Here is a 17,344-nt window from a genome sequence, read left to right on the forward strand (position 1 = left end):
GGCTAAAAGAAGTCATCATGGTGGTCTGGTCTAAGAGGAAAGAGAATATCTACATCAGAAAAGAGAAGTCACTGGATGTAAGAGGAACATATGTGGTGCTGTATGACCCTGTATGTTCTGTAGCACTGTATGTAATGTTTTCCAAGTATGTCTTTAAAGGGGTTGTCCGTTTTTTTTTTTTTTTTTTGCATGAGCGCTGCCTTCTCTGCTCTGTTTACCTGCTCATCACTGCAAATGCTACGGCGAGCAGGTGAACAGAACAGAGAAAGCAGCTCTCATATGAGCGCTGCCCTCTCTTCAAACAGCTGGGAGCACAGAGGGCATTACTAATGTGAAGGGGGCACAATGGGCATTTCTACTATGGGGGGGCACAGAGCCAGAGGGCATTACTACAATGAAGGGGGCACAGTGGGCATTATTACTGTGAAAGGGGCACAGTGGACATTATTACTGTGAAGGGAGCACAATAGGGATTTCTACTATGGAGGAGGCACAGAGGGCATTACTAGCACAGTGGGCATTACTACTATTAAGGGGGCACAATGGGCATTATTACTGTGAATGGGGCAAAATGAGCATTATTACTATGAAGGGGACACAATTGGGATTATTACTATAAAGGGGGCACAATGGGGATTATTACTATGAAGGGGACACAATGGGGATTATTACTGTGAAGGGGACACAGAGAGGGCATTACAACTCTGAAAAGAGCACAGAGAAGGCATAACTACTGTGAGAGGGCACACATCTGTACAAAACTACTGTGAAGGTTGTACAATGAGGGCAATACTACTGTGAGGGGTCCAACTTTTTTAAAGTATTGGGGGGGTGCCAGAGAAAGGGCCCGCCCCGGGTGCCAAACACCCTAGGCACGCCACTGCCGGTGAATCCAATTTTTTTTTAATTCGCTCAACTCTAAGTATGTACCTTACCTAATTAGATTTGGTGCTTACGTAATGGTTCTGCACATCATAGCTAGCCTTCAGAAATGAAAATATAGAATGATGAGACAAAATAGAAATGAAGTGTGAAGAAATAAAGGCACCATTTTTGGGATCTGAAGCAAGTTTTTCATTGATTGAAATACTGAAGATATTCAATTAAAGGGGTACTGCAGTTTGTTTAAACTGATGATAGATCATCAACATCTTATCGGCGGGGGGCCGACACCCGGGACCCCCGCCGATCAGCTGTTTGAGAAGGCAGTGGCCTTCTCACTGTTTACCTGTCACTGCCAGACATCTGAGAAGCTCTGACAGACGTTCTTCAGAACCTCCTGCCTGAGGTTCTTTTGTTTTGCTTTTGTTTTGTCATCTCGTTTCCCTCTCTCAGCTGTCATCTAGTTGCACTGATTGCATCCCTTCTTAAACAGCTGCCTTCTTAAACAGCTGATCGGCGGGGGTCCTGGGTGTCGTACCCCCGCCGATCAGATGCTGATGATCTATCCAGAGGATAGATCATCAGTTTAAACAAACTGCAGAACCCCTTTAAGTTTGTTCAACTGTATAAGTTATAATAATAATAATAATAAGCATACAACCTGTCCCCTCCTCCGTGATGGTTGCTGTCCCAAACAATTTCATCTGCAGTCTTCTTCTGTTTAGCTGAAAGGTATCCAGTGGCACTTGCACAGTTGAACATCCTGAGATATCCAGCTAGTTAAGACACAAATGATTACAGAATTACAATGGATGGTGTATATGCTACAAAAGCTCCTTAAATACACAAAGAATCAAAGATGCAAGTTATAATAATACAGAAATTAACATGGCACCAAAAATGTGAACATTCTGCCTATATGTTCAGGGTTATCAAGCTAAAGGATCATGTGTGTTACAGACACTGACTGTAGAACCTCCGTGCCAACCAATGGATTTGGCTTTGGCCTAAACCTAAAGGCATTACCCTGGCAGCTCCCTGGTTTTTGCCCTTTAACCCCTGTACAGGGATTTAGTCTTTGCTGCTAGGAACGCATGAGGCTGCTACTACTTGGAATAGTCTCTGTGTGGTTGACTGCTGGTCTATGTGGGTCAGAGACACCATTGCAACGCACCAAGGGATCAGGCAAAACTGTAGAGTTTGTGTGACTCGGTGAAACAGTCCAAAGTTTAGGGCTTGCAGCACAAGATCAGTATGCTGAACAGGCATGGTCAGATCAGGCAGCAAAGAGTAAGAATCCGAGAATCCGGCAGAGGTCAGTACACGGGCAGACAAGCGGATTATGGCACCTTTGCAAGATTTAGCAAGCTAGTGAAACCTATTACTCAAGCAATGGGTGAAACAGATCAAAGGGGAATTAGCTCTTGCAGTACCTCATGGTGATGTGAGGTTCGCAGAATAATATCCCAAATACACACAGGAAACCGTCGCTCAAGACAGCTGCCAAAGTGACAAACATAGGTTTAATGGGGCAATGCTTTTTACATCCATATGTCTGTTCCGCAAAAAGATAGAATATGTCTGCAGAATGCCGACCATGGACCTATCAAAGTCAAAGAGGTCTGCAAGAAAATGCGGATGGCATATGGACCACATCCATATTTTGTGGATCTGCAAAATGGATACGGCCGTGTGCATGAGACCTTACACCAATAGGGATATAATGCAGTAAATATGAGATATGTTCTCCCTGTGTTTGCGTAGGTTTCCTTTGGGTTCTCGGGTTTCCTACCACACTCCAAATACTGATAGAGATCTTAGATTGTGAGCCCTATTGGGGACAGTTGGATGCTAATGTCTGTAAAGCGCTGCGGAATATAGTAGCGCTATATAAGTGCATAGAATATATAAAATAAATAAATATATTCATCTCAACAGAGAATGTGTCCACCTGTGGCCTGATATGTATTAAGGCATTTGCCTGGATTTGTGGGAGGGGCTGAGGTCCGCCTCCAGCCTATTTAGGGCACCCCCCTTACCTGGCTCCTGCACCGTCTGAGGTCTGAGCTTTGTGAGAGGAAGTCGCTTGTTGGAGTTCTGAGGAATTTACCTACGAGCCGCTGATTTTCTGAGAGCTTTTGCGTCGCCGTCTGGGTCTGGTTTTGGAGCCTTGCTGTTCTTTCCCAGCTTCACTCGGTGTCACTGTGGGTCGCGTTTGCCCGTCAAACTGTGAGTTATTCGTTCGGGTCTGCAGGGCCTCACGGTTGCCCCAGTACCGGTTCAGCTCTTCTCATCATGTCGCACCAATGTCACGGTTTCAATACAAGTCACTAAAAGCATTTCTGTCTCACCTGGGTATGCATTCTATGTCACATCTGCACCACCTCCGGTCTCACACTCTGACGGCATGCGGCATGGTCCCCCCTTTTTCTGTTGCTTCACACACGCTGCACCCAGGTCACGGCTTCTCACAGCGGTCACCGCCAGCGCATTTCTCAGGCATTTCTCACATCTCCCCAGCAGATTCCGGTCAGTCCCGGTCAGTCCCAGCCCCATTCCCCGGTGGGTTCACCCCCCCCCCATCCTCCATCATTTCAGGCCCCCCCTTTCCTCCCCCGTTCATATCCACTTCACCAGGCTGGCGCTCTTACATACAGTTAGCATGGCCCCATGCTGATGGCAGAATCCTGCATAGAAGACAATCACCAAGGTAAACAATAGCCAAACTTTCCTTTGCTTGTTGCGGCCTCCTCTCCACTCGTTGTCTCACTCACGTGGGAAGACTCTCACCTCCTGACCCGCAGCCTCCTGCCTGTTGCCGCTCCGCTTGCGCGCGGCCAATGGCGCCCGGCCGCGTCCTGGGGCCGGTTCTGCGCATGCGCGGCGATTTTTCGACGCATGCGCGGGATCCCGGCGCCCGCGGGCGGACTCCAGGCGCATGGGTTCGCCGCCAGGGGGTAGTCACCGATGTCGCTCCATGCGGCCACCATCAGTCTGGCCCCCCTTCCTCCCCCGTGCATGTCATCATCAGGCTGGCGCTCCCCACCGCCTCCTGCGCACACCACACCCGCACACACTCATCCCCCCCCCCCCGGCCTACGGGCGGCTCATTTCACCTTCACAGGGCTCACCGCGGCCCTGTCGTCCCCTCCCCGCTACCTCCTGCTGGATCACCACTCCTCCCGCCGCGCGGCCGGTGGCGCCCGCCCGCGTCCTGGTGCCTGGTCTGCGCATGCGCGGCCGGGATTCGGCACATGCGCGGCAATTCCGTCGCCGCGTGCGCGGTGTCCCGGCGGCCGTGCGGGCCACATCTGGTGCGGGGGGCACGCCGGCGGACGACGAGAGAACCTCCCAGCAGCCCCCCCCCCTGTTCTCCATCATGGGCACTACCATCATCATGCAGCAGCAATTTGCATATTCACAATCATCAGCCTCAACGGTGTTCACCAGGGATTCAGCAGGTCCCACGGATTGCAATGGATTTCAGTGCCAAATGTGAATCTCATCAGTTGTACCGGCACTGTGATGCATGTTTTATTCCCCTTTTGATAAGCAGATCATCAGGGGACGGGAAAAAAAAAAAAAAAAAAAAAAAAACCAAATGGACAGGTGGAATGGCTGGTGCACGGTCCCCATGCGCCATCCAATCGCAGACACTTACTTTCACCTGGGCATGGCCACACGGCACGCACCGGCCCCCCCTTTCATACCAGGCGCAAGCTGTCATTTCACGGACAACCGCCATGATCCTCCCGGTCATGCACATGTACCACATGCTTTACACTTTTTTCACACTTTGTCATGTCTACCCCCCCCCCCCCTTTGTGTTTTAGGCGGTTAACCCATACTGTTTACACTACCGTGTAGCCGGAGTATTTTTCTTGGTACCAGGTACGTTCACCTGCTCATTTCACCAAAATCTTCCTCTCATTTCGGACGGTCCCGTTAGGGTCAGCGTGCTGGCTTTAGGGGCACCATCATCCCACTAGGTACCCCCCCTTCTTTGGCTTCGCCAGCAGTTAGTGGTCCCGCGAGGCCGACACCCCGCCTCAAACGTACGGAGGCACCTGCCCAACGCGCCATCTCGTTAGTAAGCCGCCTCGCATGTTGCATAGAGAGGGCCTCACCTGTCACTCCCTTCCCCTAGTCCTGTCTTACAGTCACCGAGAGGCCAACGATCCTGCCGCTACCACGAGTGGCCTCATTGTCCCCTCGCGCCAAATCATAGGTAGAGCCTCTCAAAGCCGCTTGGCAACTAGCAGGGCCTCATCTGTCACCATGCAAATGTAATTTTTCGCCGGTTCGGCCTAGCTAGCCAGCACGTTCCTGCGTGGCCTCAAATTAATCAACTTTTTTATTGTAGTATGTCACTGGATGGGTTAGAAAACTTCTCCATACCTGGTACCCCGGCTAGATCTGTCACTGCTACTCCGGGAGACGATCTAGCCAGTCCTGCGTCCATCCGGTCCTGGACGGTTCCACGCATCACGGCGGAGTTAAGGAAACGTCACGTTCCCTTCCCTGCCACGGCGAGAAAGGCGGAGCTGTTCCGGCTGCTGCGCGCATCATCCAATCCTGGGGATGCGGGGGAAGGGCCCAGCCAGTCCGGCACCGGGGACATCCACGCCATGCTGGCCTCTCTGATGACATCCATGTCAACAGTCAATGCCAGGCTGGAAAGGCTAGAGGCGGTCACCACGACCCTCTCCTTGACGGGTCCACCACCTGCAGCATCACCAGCACCGGCCGGTTTACCGGTGATCACTCCATCCACTAGCATGGAGGACCGGGAAGTCAACCCGGCGCATATGATTCCTGAGCACTTGAAACGGGATATCCTGGAAGGTAAGGATGTAAACCTGGCCTCCCTTCTGATTGCCTCCCAGGACGTGGTCGAAAACACGACGTACGCCTATGACGAGGTGTCAGTTGTAGTCAAGTCCAGGGATGCCCGGCTCAATAGGAAATTGACCATTTCCGAATTCGTTTTGGCCTTCGGAATCTACAGAGAGGTCATCTGTGCGGTCCACCCCGACAGAAGGGAGGAACTCGACCTCTACTTGCACAAACTGGTGGACTTGGGCAACAAATACGGAGGATCAGCATTTTATGACTATCACAGGTCTTTTTCGGCGAAAGTGGCGGGGGCTTTCTCCCAGTACGGAGTCCGCTCCAACTGGGCAAGAATTGACACGGTCATATTTTGCCGCCACTTCGCAGGCCTTAGGACCCCAGCCTGTGCGCACTGCTCCTCCACGGCCCACACCACCAATTTCTGCCCGAACACGTCGGTCAGACAGGGCCCCTCCCAGTCAGCTGGGCCCTCCGGGGTCCCGGAGAGACTGGCCCGGGACAAACTGGGCCGGCCGATCAAATTTCTAGGCAAATCTATGATTTGCAACAATTTCAATGAGGGGTCCTGTAATTATAACGGATGTAAATTGTTACATATATGCACCAAATGCTTCCGGGCACATGCCAAATCCATGTGTCCGAATAAAATGTTCACTAAACCGTATCTATCAACCATCAACGTGCCAGTCTTTACCGCGCTCATGTCGCAGCACCCCTCCAGGCATCTCTCAGATTTTCTCATCTCAGGGTTGACAGAAGGATTTCACACGGGCATCCTGTACATGCCAACAGGCACCCTGGAGTGTCCCAATCTTTTGTCCGCTCTGCACAACCCCACCGCCATTGACGCCCTCATAGCCCAGGAGGTAACAGAGGGTTTTGTGCTAGGTCCTTTCAAAACTCCCCCGTTCGCCACATGGCGCACCAACCCCATTGGCATTGTCACTGGGAAATCTTCCCAGAAACAGAGGCTCATCATCGACCTATCGGCGCCTCACGGGACGGGCAACCCCAGTCTCAACTCCCTCATTCCCTCGGAGGAATTCTCTCTACAGTACACCACCATTGACCACGCCATCACGGCCATCAGACAAGCGGGGGTGGGGGCATGGCTCAGCAAAACCGACATCGCCAACGCCTTCAAACTACTGCCGATTCACCCTACCCTGTGGCACCTGCACGGCATCAAGTGGTCAGGGAAGTACTATTTTTTCTCCCGATTGACCTTCGGGTCCAAAAGCAGCCCGGCCATCTTCGACGTGTTTGCGGAGGCGTTATGCTGGTTGCTATTGAACATAGCGAGATGCCCGCTGGTTTTGCATTACCTTGATGACTTCCTATTGGTGGAAGAAAACACTTCCCCTCCTTCCAGCCTCAGAGCCACCATCAAGCTGTTCAATGAACTGGGGGTCCCCCTCTCCACCAAGAAGACAGAGGGGCCGGACACGATCATCACCTTCCTGGGTATCCAGTTGGATTCAGCTTTGATGCAAGCCAGCTTACCGTCTGGGAAGATCCAGGACATTCTCACCCACATAGACGGCTATCTTCAACTCGGCACCTGCAACCGCAGAGAACTACAGTCCCTGCTGGGCTCCCTGAACTTTGCCATGCGCATCATACCCCAGGGTCGCTCGTTTATTTCACGGCTGCTGCACCTCTTCCCCTTGTTCCGACACGACTCACACAGATTGTCCCTGGATGCCCACGCTGCGGCGGATCTAGGTATGTGGGGGAGATTTCTGTCCACCTGGAATGGCAGGAGCTTGTTTCTCCCTCAGCTGTCGGACTCTTCCCCCTCCATCTGGTCAGATGCGGCATCTACCACAGGCTTTGCGGCCATATTCGGGGACGACTGGCTGTGGGGCGGCTGGCCTCCTGAGGTCCAGGGTTTGGAAGGATTCTCCACTACCTCAGCACTGTTTGAGATCTATCCCATCGTAGCAGCTGCCGTGGCGTGGGGTCATTTATGGGCAAATCTGGCGGTCCGCTGCTACTCGGACAACCAAGCAACCTGCCAGATCATAAACAAGGGTCGTTCTAAATCCCTCACAATCATGAGGTTCATGCGAAGACTCACTTGGCTGGCCGCCTGCAATAATTTTTTCTTGCATTGTTTCCATGTCCCGGGGGTGTGCAATTCGGCTGCTGACAATTTGTCTCGCTTCAAATTCCAGGCATTTCATCGGGATCTCCCGTCAGCATCACCCACTGCCTCCAGCACCCCGTCATTTCAGCAACTCATTCTGGACTAGAGGCCATCATGCGGCATAGCCAGTCTTTGGCCCACCTTTCACTATCAGTCAATACACATAGGACATACAACAGAGCGTTCACGCTTTTCAACAGATTCCTGGTAGAACACAACATCACGCACCCTTTCATCATGTCGTCTGTTTTGGGATTTGCTTCCTTTTGCCACCTCAAACTCAAAATGTCATACAACACCATCAAACTATATCTCACTGGCATCCAACATCACATGCTAATCTTGCACCCTAACTACACCAGCTTCATGGCCTCCCACCAAATCAAAACAATACTCAGAGGCATTCAGAAGACGGAACCCGCGCGTCCAGCCCAAAGGCTGCCCATCGACAGTCATGTCTTCAAGGCGTTATCCGACCTGCTGGACGCGACGCCTTTCGATTCAAATACCAACGCTGTCATCAAAACCGCAATTTACTTAGCCTTCTACGGGTTCCTGAGGCCCGGGGAATTCACTACCACCTCCACGTCCCAAACCTCACCTTGTCTCCTCGTCTCCCACTTATCCAAACACCTGGATCACTACATCCTGACCCTACCTCAGTCCAAAAGTAGTCAGCATTCACCCGTCAACATCTCATATTACCCCACGCACAACAAATGGTGCCCGGTGAGGGTACTGGACACCTACAGTCAGCTTCACAGGTTCCTACCCTCTCAACCGCTACTCCAAGTGCATGGATCGGTGCTCACCACGACCACCTTCATGATCCATGTCAGGTCTTTTCTCACCCAACTGGGCCTAAACGCTGGCAGCTACTCGGGGCACTCCTTTCGCATTGGAGCGGCATCCACGGCCTCCAGTGCCAACATCCCTACCCATGTTATCAAGAAATTGGGACGCTGGAAGTCGTCCGCATATGCGCGGTACATTCCCAATCCAGCGCATGAGTTAAGAGTGGCTTTCCAAAGCTTGTCGGGTTGAGCTGTGTACATGTTTTATTGGTTACAAATAAACTGGTTATTTCCATTTTGCCCTCTTCTTTCTTAGGCCTACCTCATCCTCGGTTTCGGCACACCACAACCGACTGCTTTTCTTTCCCTGCATTCCAGGGCTCTTCTCTGTACTACCGTAAGCACCTAACACAAGTATTAAGGCATTTGCCTGGATTTGTGGGAGGGGCTGAGGTCCGCCTCCAGCCTATTTAGGGCACCCCCCTTACCTGGCTCCTGCACCGTCTGAGGTCTGAGCTTTGTCCCTCCCACCACTCCACTCATTTACAACTCATTTCTTTTATGTCTTTTCCTTGGGTGGGCCCTCTTCTTTCTTAGGCCTACCTCATCCTCGGTTTCGGCACACCACAACCGACTGCTTTTCTTTCCCTGCATTCCAGGGCTCTTCTCTGTACTACCGTAAGCACCTAACACAAATATCAGCTGTTAACTGTTGATTATCTCATTGTTGCAATAGAGCTATATTTCTATTGGTACCAAAATTGCAGTGGTATAGACACAATGGCTGATTGTAGAAATATAAGAATTGTGGTTGACTGTAGAAGACCCAGCTATTCACTTAAATCCATGGTGAAGACAAACAATCTTATTGTTGATAAGCTATATAAAAGCTAATAAATGTATGTATGGAAAGGATAATAGCACATGAAGAATCTGTGGCTCTTTACCCACTGTAACTGGTCGGCGGGCACAGCCTCACAATGTTACAGCACACACTCGCTCATTTAACACAAATACATTGCAATAGATAAGGGTGAGCTGTTTACATAAGTTGTCTTTGTGATCACATTATCTTTACAAAGTTCCTGCTACTTTTTCAATACAACTTACTTCTCCTGTGAAGTCTACACAAGGAACATCAGGACTCGGGGTATAATAGTAAGGAACCTTCGATCGACATACTTGAATCTTATAATTCCCCTTCACTGGTTTCCCATAGGTGTACCTAATGGAGTAGAGACAGATCAGATGATCAGATAAAAAAAGACCTCTCCAGATTTTGTTTATAAAAAGCAAAATAATGAGAAGAATTCTGGGGGGGATCATGTGTATGAAGGTCAGTCATTACCTAGGATTTTTTAGCCAGGGTGCAATGTACGCTGTTCCTATCTTAAGGATGGTGGAAGGAATCAGGTGGATGCAGATGTGACTTGTAACAGTGATTTTAATGATCTTATGTGGACTAACAATCTTGGCTACAGAGTTCACACAATTATTCCTTCTCGAGATACCTGAGGATAGACCATCAACATTTGATTCGTGGAGGTCGAGGGATCAACAACCTTCGGCACTCCAGCTTTTCTGAAACTACAACTCCCAGAATGCTTTGTTAACGTCTGTGGGATTTAGAAGAACAGCCGAGCATGTTGCATGCTGGGAGTTGTAGTTTTACGGCAGCTGGAGTGCCGAAGGTTGCCGATACCTGTCCTATACCCTCAGTGATCAGCTGTTCTGCAATAACTCCAGAAGCTCCGCTACCGACTGTAGGAGCAGCGCTGCAGTAACTAGCTCCGTCCACTACAGAAATGCATGGTGCGGTGTACTGGAGCTACTGCAGGGTAGGTGGTGATCGGAGGTGGTGCAGGGGGTCGGACTTGCTGATCGGATATTGATGGCCTCATATGTAAATAGGAAATCAATATTAAAGTACCCCTTTAAAGGACTGTTTTTGTCTTTGTCAATATGAATGCTTTAATATTAGATTTTAGATGTTATTAGATATCTCGTATGTAAATGTATAGAATAGAGTTTTGATCCAGTCTGATCACCCTTTGGGATCTCTCCCTCCCCCCCCGGCTCGTATCCCCATCTTCTCCCATACCTTGGATGAACTTGATGGTCATGTGTCTTTTTTCAGCTGTACTATGTAACTATGTAGATGATGTTACTATATTTGTCTTACATTATATTCCAGAATGATTTACAGTCGGATAGGTAACATTTACTTTACCTGCCACACAATTGTAATGTGCATTTCTCATCAGTGATGACAACGGCTTTGGGAAAATGAAGGGTGACCTTAAATTTTGGCAGAACTGCAAAGACATATCAGAAAAGTCTGAGGAATTCAGAAATATTAATTGGAAGAGATTGTCACCTCTCCTGGCATGTCTGTTATAGTAAACACTGGCATTCCCCATGTAGTAACAATTCTGGAACTTCTCTTCATAGACCATTGTGTTGTTCCTCTGTTATTCCCTCTGAGTATTTATGAATAAATTGGTAACTGGGTGTTACCTTTCCACCTTTTCAAAGGGGTGTGTCTCTACACAGTATGACACTGGCATCACTGATTGGACAGCATCAGATGTGCAGGGACACACCCCCAACTATTAACACACATTTGTAACTTACATGACTTATATAACATAGAAACAACTTAATGCAGTGTTATAAAAATGATGCTCCATAATTAATACCTTATGAAAAGTAGAAGTATTGTCACGACCATGGTTATGGTCGTGACTCTTGTGGTCGCATGCGGTTGTCAGCGGTTTGTTCTGTGTTGTCAACCACAGGTGAGGGCTCTGGATTTGTTGCCTCACGTGTGGTTGCCGTTGGCAACATATAGTTTGGCGGTGTAGCAGCTGGAGCTGGTTGCTGGGCTGCTCACTGTGTATGCATGCGGTTGCCTACGGCAACGTGTGTTTATATGTGTGCACTTTCCTTGTCTGGTGTGCACAGGGTTTATTGTGTGTGTATTCCCCTTTAAGTGTCAGTCTTCCCTTCCCTGGTGTTGGAAGGGTTAACTTCCTTCCTAGTGTGTGAACACTGGGTGTGTCTGTGTGTGGGTGTGGCTACATGGGCTATTTAGCCTCTGCTGTGATCAGTAGTCTGAGGGGTACTTCAGCCATGGCTAGCTGGAGTCATCCTCCTGTGATATACCATCTGCCAGTGGGGGCCACCCTTGTGGTCATACTGTCACGGCTGAGGATGGGGAAAACCCTCAGCCGTGCGATGCAAGAAGATGGATGGTCGATGTAAGGCCAGGACAGGAATCAGGGTCAGAATTAGGGATTGATAGGAGGTGACCTGTTCCCTGATTCCTGTCCTGGCCTTACATCGACCATCCATCTTCTGGCATCGCACGGCTGAGGGTTTTCCCCATCCTCAGCCGTGACAAGTATTTACTAGAATAGACATGCTAGGAGAGCCTATGGCCATTTTACGTCACTTTCTTAGAATACACCTTTTTACCATATTCTTCCACACTGAATGTATGGACCTTGTCCTTCACGTGGATCGAGTATTCTCCTAGCAGAGGCTCCGAAGAGAGAGGGAGGGAGAGCTCAGCAATTCCCTGACTGAGGCTGACATTTAGCCACTGTCCGATTAGGTTCTTCTCTGGATCCTGAAACATAGAAAATCAAATCCATCATAGAGAAGTTTTTAACCTACAGTTGTCCACCTCTTGTAAGACTACCACTCTCAACATACAGGCAAGAGTGTACACAGATCTCACAGGGCCCCATATCAAAACTTAGTATGGACCTCGTGTCCACCCAATATTCTGGCACTTGTGCATCAATCATTCCCAGACAATGCAGAATGCATTAAGCAGAAGAAATTTTAATTACATATTTTTTTAAATTGTATTAAAAAAAGTTTCACCCGGCCTCACTGAACTCTATGACAGTAAAAGGGAACAAGTGATTCATAAATATGGCACTAATTCTAAACACCAAATAAAATAAAAAAATGTACACTAGACAACTAGCATAAGCACATTGATAAATCTCCTGCTTCCCATCTTTTAGTAAGATGGCCGCCTGCAGCCATCACTAGGGGGAGCTAAATGCATCGGAATGAATGCTGTTACAATTGACTGAAATAGAAGCTGTAATAAGCTGTTTGCACTGAGCGTGCACTGAGTGTATGCCGTAGGTTATATTTTTTAATCAGCTGGAGAGACACAAGTTGGAGACCATAACCCTAGAGGTCATCAATTAATTATATTGTGAAAAGTATTTATAAGGGCTCACAGCTTGTTTGATATGGAGACTTAATCAGACACCCATAGAGGTGCATGAGCTCTGTACATTCATATGTCTCCGATTTCATACAGAATCTTGCATAGGTCTTTTTCTATTGGGTGTCAAACAAATCCAACAGAGTACGACATGTGGCATGTTTCATTGGACTCCATAGTGGAAAATATCTGGTACAGCCTTACTCCACAACCTAAAGTAAATATACAGGCTCAGTGCACAAGTACATTAGGTTAATGTCAGCCAAACACGCAAATTTTAGTGGGACTGGACAACCATTTGATGTGTATGTAGGTGTTTCGACTTTCCCTCAAAGATGTCAGGGAAAATGAGGATCAGATTGTTACCTAACCTATTCATAAGGTTTTTGGCACGTTATTGGCACCATGGTTAGAATTTTGGTATTCTTGTTTTCTTGTCATTTTCTCATTTCTGTTTATGACAACATGGAACTCTTCTTCCAATATTTTTGTGTGCATGTCATAATAGAAAAACTTGGGAGTGCGTTGTGCCTTTTTGGTGTCATGCCATCTTTGGTGTTTGATGGAATTTGGAGACTTAGTATTAAACTGGTGGTAGAGAATTATTGTGGGTATGGTCCTGAGAATTTTAGTTGGTCTGGCTAATTTTGAAGGACCATTATATAGGAAGTAGTGGTAGAAAAACAGCCATTTGTGATTTGTTATAGTGCGCCAAAGCCATTGCTGACAGCTTGGGGTAAATGAAGCGCATGGGCAGAATTGCAGTAGATCTCCAAGGACCATGGTTTATTGTTGGCTTCTGTTTGTTGAACTGGTAAGTAAAATTAGTGGTAGAGTGTTAAAGTTATTCCTTTAATTAATAAAATTGTTGATGTTGCTAATTTTATCTAGTAAAATATCTAGGTGCCTCATCTTGAAAGTGTTTTGGTTTGAGTATTTAGAAGAGTTGAGGACAGCAGTTCATGTTTTTTGAGTATTTTCTGGATTAGTATTAATACTGGTCATGCTCTTCATATACAGTCATTCTCATCATAAACATTTGAACTTTTTCTAGAAAAACATACCTGTAACTTTACGGCTGATAACTGCAATTAAAGATGAAACAAAACCTGATAAGTTATTCGTTATGTAAAAAAAACAAAAAAAGAAGATGCATACAGACCAATAAACAGCAAAAACTGTTAAGACATTCTTAATGTAAAAAGTAAATAAATAAAATGCATACAGACAAAACTGTTAACCTTTCATTTATTTTATGCCTTAGTGCCTGGCAATCTTTGTTGCAAGATCTAACCCTATACTTATCTAGGTATATTAGTATGCAGTTTTGTAAGGTTTTGCTGTTAAAATCAGTTGATAACAATGGGGAGAGATAATGACAATAGTTTATCCAGCCAAGATACTGTGCATGGCTATGCTAAGAGGTTTGCCATGCCTACCAGTAAAGCCCTAGCTGGTCGAGTAAGCCAAACCATTCAGGTTCAGCACCCAATCCTAGAACTAGGCAGTGGATTTAAGTCTGCTACTCAATGATTGGCAGTTGAGTTGCCTGGGATTTTGTTATCCTGGTTCCTGTGCTTTGTGCTATTCATTACAACTGCATCAGAATTCCAGGTAATCTTACTGTGGCTTGTCTTCTAGATTAATCTGTTGTCTGCTGAATTGGCTTGTACTGATTCTCCTGGTATTCTAACTGTGGCCAGTTTCTGGATTAGCTCCTTGTCCACTGTTTTGGTACTATCCATCACTCCTGATTCTGACCCGATGGTCTACTACTGGATGCTCACCAGTCATTTTGGTAGGCCTGCTTCTAGTAACCTTACACCAGTTTTCTGCTACCTTACTCAGCAAACTTAACCTGAGCCGTTAGCAGCCAAGTTTATCCGGTCTAGCAGTGGCTGGTGGAAAAGAACCTAGGAGAACCCTTAGCTTCCTACCATCTATAGTGATTAGGAAGGCTGGTAGAAGTTTCTTTGCTGGCTGTGGTTCTAGATTGTGACCATAGTTTTCTGACAGATAATGGACTGGTTATTGTTGATTTGGTTATTTAACTGCTACTTCTTAAGTTGAGTCCACAAAAGACCACAAACATTTTACATTTGGCCCTAAAAAGCATCTTTTGTCTTTTCACACCCACGGCCATCTGTGCCAATGATATTACAGCTCTAGGTTCATTCCATCTTACCTGGTTTATTCCTGGTTGGAAATTCTCATCCAGTGAGACAACTCTGAATTTTACTGTTAGGAAAAAAAATGCAAATAGGAATGTTTAGAATATTCAAAGTAGATTTTTATACGCCTCCATATAATTTTAGGTGTATTCTTTACCCTGAAATTGTATAATTACTGAAGATCTCGCAGCATGATGACATAATTCTGGTATAGAAGCAAGCAAGCACATTATGGATCCCAGGGGCGTATTGGCCATAGACCTTACAGGGAAATATTCCGTTGGGCCGAAGCCCAGGGGTCCAGCCAGTGGAAGTTTCTGGAGATGTATTTTGTGCTGCTGGCAGTATTTTGTGATTTTGGCTCTGTTAGGGTGATATAATGTGCCACAATATGGTATTGCTGGCCCTACCTTCTATCAATTTGGACCCAACTACAAAACAGGGCACTTTTAGTATTTTTTCCAGGGCCACTTTAAGTTTCCAGTCCCTCCTGATGGATCCGTAGGCACTCCTTTGACACAATTCAAATGACATCTGGCTGGCCTGTTGCATGAGCGCTTGGCAAATGAAAGCATCTGCGTTGGTCCCATGTTCATATGTGCCCGCATTGCTGAAAAAATGATGTTTTTTTATGTATGCAAATGAGCCTCTAGGAACAATGGAGGGTTGCCATTACTCAAAGAGTGCCTGCTCTCTCTAACCCTAACTGCTGTGCCCTCTGCATTTTTATTGAAATTCATAGGTACAAATCTGATGACAGATGCCCTTTATAACCCCTTAGTGACCAAGCACATTTTTTTTAAATTGCATTCCAAGAGCTAGAACTTTTTTGTTTTTTCATAAATGTACTGTATGAGGTCTTATTTTTTGCAGGACAAGTTATAGTTTTTAATGCACCATTTTAAGTACATGTAATGATTGATTAAAGCCAGCCGTTTAGCTAAACCCCCCTTTTTTTAAGTCAGTAAAAACACGTATGGGTGGTCACTAAGTTTTTTTTTAAAGGGAATCTGTCACTATGAAAATGACTATACATCAATCTGCTCATCTGCTCCTGCACTGTAACATTTTACTTTTGAATTGAAAATCTATTCATAATTATAATTAAATATCTTTTTTCCTAGTCAATTTATGGTTGTTGAAAAAATGTGATTAAGGCCTCTTTCACACTTGCGTTGTCCGGATCCGGCGTGTACTCCAATTGCCGGAGGTACACGCCGGATCCGGAAAAACGCAAGTGTACTGAAAGCATTTGAAGACGGATCCGTCTTCAAATGCTTTAAGTGTTACTATGGCAGCCAGGACGCTATTAAAGTCCTGGTTGCCATAGTAGGAGCGGGGAGCAGGTATACTTACAGTCCGCGCTGCTCCCGGGGCGCTCCAGAGTGACGCGCCCGTGCCATGTGATCACGTCATCCATGCGCGTGGGGCGCCCTGACATCACTCTGGAGCGCCCCGGGAGCCGCACGGACGGTAAGTATGCTGCTCCCCCGCTCCCCGCTACACTTTACCATGGCTGCCAGGACTTTAGCGTCCCAGCAGCCATGGTAACCATTGCCAAAAAGCTAAACGTCGTATCCGGCAATGCGCCGAAACAACGTTTAGCTTAAGGCCGGATCCGGATCAATGCCTTTCAATGGGCATTAATTCCGGATCCGGCCTTGCGGCAAGTCTTCAGTATTTTTGGCCTGAGCAAAAAGCGCAGCATGCTGCGGTATTTTCTCCGGCCAAAAAACGTTCCGTTCCGGAACTGAAGACATCCTGATGCATCCTGAACGGATTTCATTCCATTCAGAATGCATTAGGATAAAACTGATCAGGATTCTTCCGGCATAGAGCCCCGACGATGGAACTCTATGCCGGAAGAAAAGAACGCAGGTGTGATAGAGCCCTAAGATAAATCTGCATCAAAAGTTGTACATACATTACACACTGCTCATCTGGTACCCACTGGTCTCTACTTTCTGGTCCTATCTCAACACCCAGTAAATGGCAGTGATTAGTTCTGCTGGCATTTTCTGGGTTTCTGGAGGGGATCACTAAGTAAAGACCAGGGGTACACACAAAGTATCAACACATGAATGGCTGGGAATCTGTCAGTGACACTTTCTTAATATTTTTTATTTTTTATGAGCCCTTTAAAAAAAAAAATAATAATGGTCTTTCTACATTGATATTATCTGATGGAATGTGCATGGATACTGACCAATTTACTGCCAGTTGAGAGTACAACCACATTCCTGAA

At 47.0% G+C, this 17,344-nt stretch overlaps 1 protein-coding gene across 4 annotated transcripts in view; it reads right to left on the reverse strand.

Moving 5' to 3' along the window:
* Positions 1 to 17,344, reverse strand: part of LOC122940139 (alpha-2-macroglobulin-like) — a 196,390-nt gene that overhangs the window by 168,241 nt on the left and 10,805 nt on the right. For all 4 annotated transcript variants that reach the window (XM_044296528.1, XM_044296526.1, XM_044296529.1 and 1 more), the window contains exons 4-9: positions 15,114 to 15,166; positions 13,993 to 14,013; positions 12,157 to 12,310; positions 10,910 to 10,994; positions 9,790 to 9,904; positions 1,544 to 1,658 (exon numbers count right to left, since the gene is read on the reverse strand). In XM_044296528.1, the coding sequence (XP_044152463.1) occupies positions 1,544 to 1,658; positions 9,790 to 9,904; positions 10,910 to 10,994; positions 12,157 to 12,310; positions 13,993 to 14,013; positions 15,114 to 15,166 (543 nt within the window). The remainder of the gene's footprint in view (positions 1 to 1,543; positions 1,659 to 9,789; positions 9,905 to 10,909; positions 10,995 to 12,156; positions 12,311 to 13,992; positions 14,014 to 15,113; positions 15,167 to 17,344) is intronic.

The sequence above is a fragment of the Bufo gargarizans genome, chromosome 6, assembly GCF_014858855.1.
Source record: "Bufo gargarizans isolate SCDJY-AF-19 chromosome 6, ASM1485885v1, whole genome shotgun sequence".
Lineage (NCBI taxonomy): Eukaryota > Metazoa > Chordata > Amphibia > Anura > Bufonidae > Bufo > Bufo gargarizans.